The sequence below is a fragment of the Apaloderma vittatum genome, unplaced genomic scaffold (assembly GCF_000703405.1).
Source record: "Apaloderma vittatum isolate BGI_N311 unplaced genomic scaffold, ASM70340v1 scaffold34749, whole genome shotgun sequence".
Taxonomy (NCBI): domain Eukaryota; kingdom Metazoa; phylum Chordata; class Aves; order Trogoniformes; family Trogonidae; genus Apaloderma; species Apaloderma vittatum.
In genome coordinates this window covers 1-2,896 of record NW_009734075.1, presented here as the reverse complement: position 1 = coordinate 2,896, position 2,896 = coordinate 1, and the positions used below count along the sequence as shown (strand labels likewise).

Here is a 2,896-nt window from a genome sequence, read left to right as displayed (position 1 = left end):
GTGATCCGGATCCCCCTGGGGGGCGCAGGCAGCGGCGCTGCCTGCTGCAGCACTTCAGGGAAGGGCAGGAGATAGTTGAAGAGCAGGAGCCATTCGCCCTGTGAAGAGATTACGCATGTTGAAGAGGGACAGGTCCTCCTGGGCCAGCAGCATCCATCACAAGCTGATGTTTGCAGGTCCCTGCATTCCCCTTCTCAGCACTCACCTCTTCCCGGAGACAGGAATAGTTCAGTTCTGATGCTGGTGGCAGTGGTGGGTATGTGCCTGGAAAGGAGGTGGAAGACTTGTGTTGTGCCCAGAGAAGCCCTGCTGGCTCCAGGCATGAGGAACAGCCCAGGAGCAGCTGTCAGAGAAGGGTCATGGGGCTGGTGCTCACCCCGCTCCACAGCCCGCTGGTAGGTGTCAAAGAGTGTGGCCAGTCGAGCACAGTTGTACATCACAAAGGCACCGCTCTTGGTTCCCTTGGTGGAGATGGTGCTGTCCTCCAGATCCAGGGTGATCTGAGAGCAGGGAGAAGTTGCAATCCAGGCTGCTCAGCACGGAGCTGTTCCACTGTTCCCAGCTTTGTGCAAAACCCACCTGACTCCGGTGAGCAGTGCTCAGCATCTCAAACCTGATGGCAGCCACTGTAAGGGTATCAGTCACCTCGGTCCAGGCCTCATCTGCAGAGAATGCAGGTCGCATCATGCACAGCTCGCTCTGTTCCTGTGTGCTGCCACCCTCAACGGCCAGGCAGGAACCCCCAGCTGGGGCCAGAGGCTTCTAGTGGAAGCTGAGGACCATGACCCAGCCCTGTGCCGGTGCCCTGTGTGGGATTTAGATGCTTTCCCCGAAGCGAGGTCAGCACCTGGCTCCATCATGGAGGGGAGAAGGAGCACTGTGCAGGGAAACGCCCCGCTGGCTGCAGACTCAAGAGATGAGGCAACGGCCAGGCAGGAACCCCCAGCTGGGGCCAGAGGCTTCTAGTGGAAGCTGAGGACCATGACCCAGCCCTGTGCCGGTGCCCTGTGTGGGATTTAGATGCTTTCCCCGAAGCGAGGTCAGCACCTGGCTCCATCATGGAGGGGAGAAGGAGCACTGTGCAGGGAAACGCCCCGCTGGCTGCAGACTCAAGAGATGAGGCAGGGAGACAATTGGTAACAGGGAGAGGGGGATGAAGCAGCATCCACATGTGGAGCCACAGAGCAAACCCTCACCTTGTGCAAGCTCTCCATACTTCATCACAGAGGCTTTGTACATCTGGTGCTTTCGAAGCCTGGGAGGAACACAGACACTGACAGCCATCCCCGTCTGGGCTGAGCTGGCCCTAGCAAGCACCCCAGGGCTCCCCTAGGCTGCTCAGGGCATCCCAGCTGCAGCAGCGACCCAGCCCAGTGATAAAAAAATCTAAGCCAGCCCCTTGTGCCACTGCCTGGAGAGGGCTGTGAGGAAGCCACTGCACAGGGCACAAACTCTGCCTTTTGGCTGAGAAAGGGCCACCTGCTAATGCATGAAGGCAGGGCCCTGCACCACTGCCATCCCCAGCTCCTGCTGCTGCTACTCCTCCAAGCACTGCCCCGGCAGCAGAGAGAGCGCCAAAAGGAGCACTGCTGGAGGAGGCCACTGGGACTGGGGAGGGACTGTGGTCCTCATTCTGCACCTCCAGTCCTCAAAACACGCCTGAGGCCATGGAAACGCAAAATGGAGGGACTGCATAGAACTTTCTGTCTGCCACCAGCTCGCTTGGTGCTAGTGTGGGTGTCTGCAGGGCCAGGCAGAGCACAGGGAGCCTTGGCAGCAGAGCAGCACAGCAGGTGCCTTGCTACAAACCAACTTACTGGATGTACTGGTCTGCCCCGATGGGCGATGAGGGGTTCAGCACCTTCACTGGCCCACAGACAAGGTGTTTCTGAAAGAGAAGATAGGCTGAGGCTAGGGTCAAAGGCTCAGAAGCTCCACCAAAACACAACGCAGAACTGGGCGAAATCCAGCCCTGTTCTAGTTGTGACCACGCAGTCGTCTCCTGCTCCTTCTTTAGCGCTGAAAATCCAAGGGCAGAGAAGCTGCCCTACTGCCTGAGCGAGAGCATGGAGGAGCTGCCAAGGGAAAGGGGAGCCTCACGAGGAGGCAAGGCTGAGTCTCAGCATTCGCTGCAGGGATTGGTGGGGGCTGCTGAGTGCATGGATGCTGGGGGGCCACAGTGAGAAGGGTCAGAGGTTCCTCACCTGCAAAGCTGTGTGCGTTCCTGGATCCAAAATCCTCCACAGCAGATCCAGCTGCTGCTGCTGGAATTCCTCCTCACAGTTCACCACGTGCACAATGCTGCAGCAGCTTCCCTGGCCTCCAGCCTGCAGCGGAGCACAGCAGGGAGCTCAAATGCTATCACGTGACAGAAGGGAACGATGTCTGGAAACCGAGGCAGACGGTGCCGCACGGTTACTCACCATGCACTGCAGAACAGCTTGCTGCAGCTCTGCCAGGGACCGTAGCTTCCCCTCTGTCACTGAAAGAAGGAAGGACACTCAGACCGAGACACGAGGGTTCAGCACACACACCACAGGGTCTGGCTCAGGCTCTCTGCGTTTCTGGCTCAAACCAGACTGATGGAGGATAGGAGGAGAAGGCAATTTGAATCTAAACCACGCTTATTTTCTGTAAAAACAATTGGGTAAAAAGGAAGCAGGCCTGTTTGCAGCCATTTGCCCCTTCGCTGTCACACGAGAGCTGCTGTACAAGTGAGGCTCACCGAGAAGGACATCTAGATTGGGGTCGTAGCCCACCAAGCCCTGCTGCTCCACAAAACTCTTCAAGTGCACTTTACAGACGACGTCCTCGGGCAGTGCCACTCTGCCCGGCTCCTGCTCATAGGCTGTGGCACAGGGGCACTGGCCCAGTGCTTGCTTCAAGGCCGAGATGG

At 58.2% G+C, this 2,896-nt stretch overlaps 1 protein-coding gene across 1 annotated transcript in view; it reads right to left on the bottom strand.

The window, feature by feature from the left end:
* DALRD3 (DALR anticodon binding domain containing 3) overlaps positions 1 to 2,848 on the bottom strand; it is a gene marked incomplete at its 5' end in the record, with an annotated part of 3,477 nt that extends 629 nt beyond the window's left edge. The window contains 9 exons of the mRNA XM_009876145.1: positions 1 to 98; positions 206 to 264; positions 377 to 500; positions 580 to 662; positions 1,197 to 1,255; positions 1,818 to 1,888; positions 2,205 to 2,327; positions 2,424 to 2,482; positions 2,726 to 2,848. The exon at positions 1 to 98 is cut by the window's left edge and continues 11 nt beyond it. Of these exons, the coding sequence (XP_009874447.1) occupies positions 1 to 98; positions 206 to 264; positions 377 to 500; positions 580 to 662; positions 1,197 to 1,255; positions 1,818 to 1,888; positions 2,205 to 2,327; positions 2,424 to 2,482; positions 2,726 to 2,848 (799 nt within the window). The remainder of the gene's footprint in view (positions 99 to 205; positions 265 to 376; positions 501 to 579; positions 663 to 1,196; positions 1,256 to 1,817; positions 1,889 to 2,204; positions 2,328 to 2,423; positions 2,483 to 2,725) is intronic.
* Positions 2,849 to 2,896: the final 48 nt, after the last annotated feature.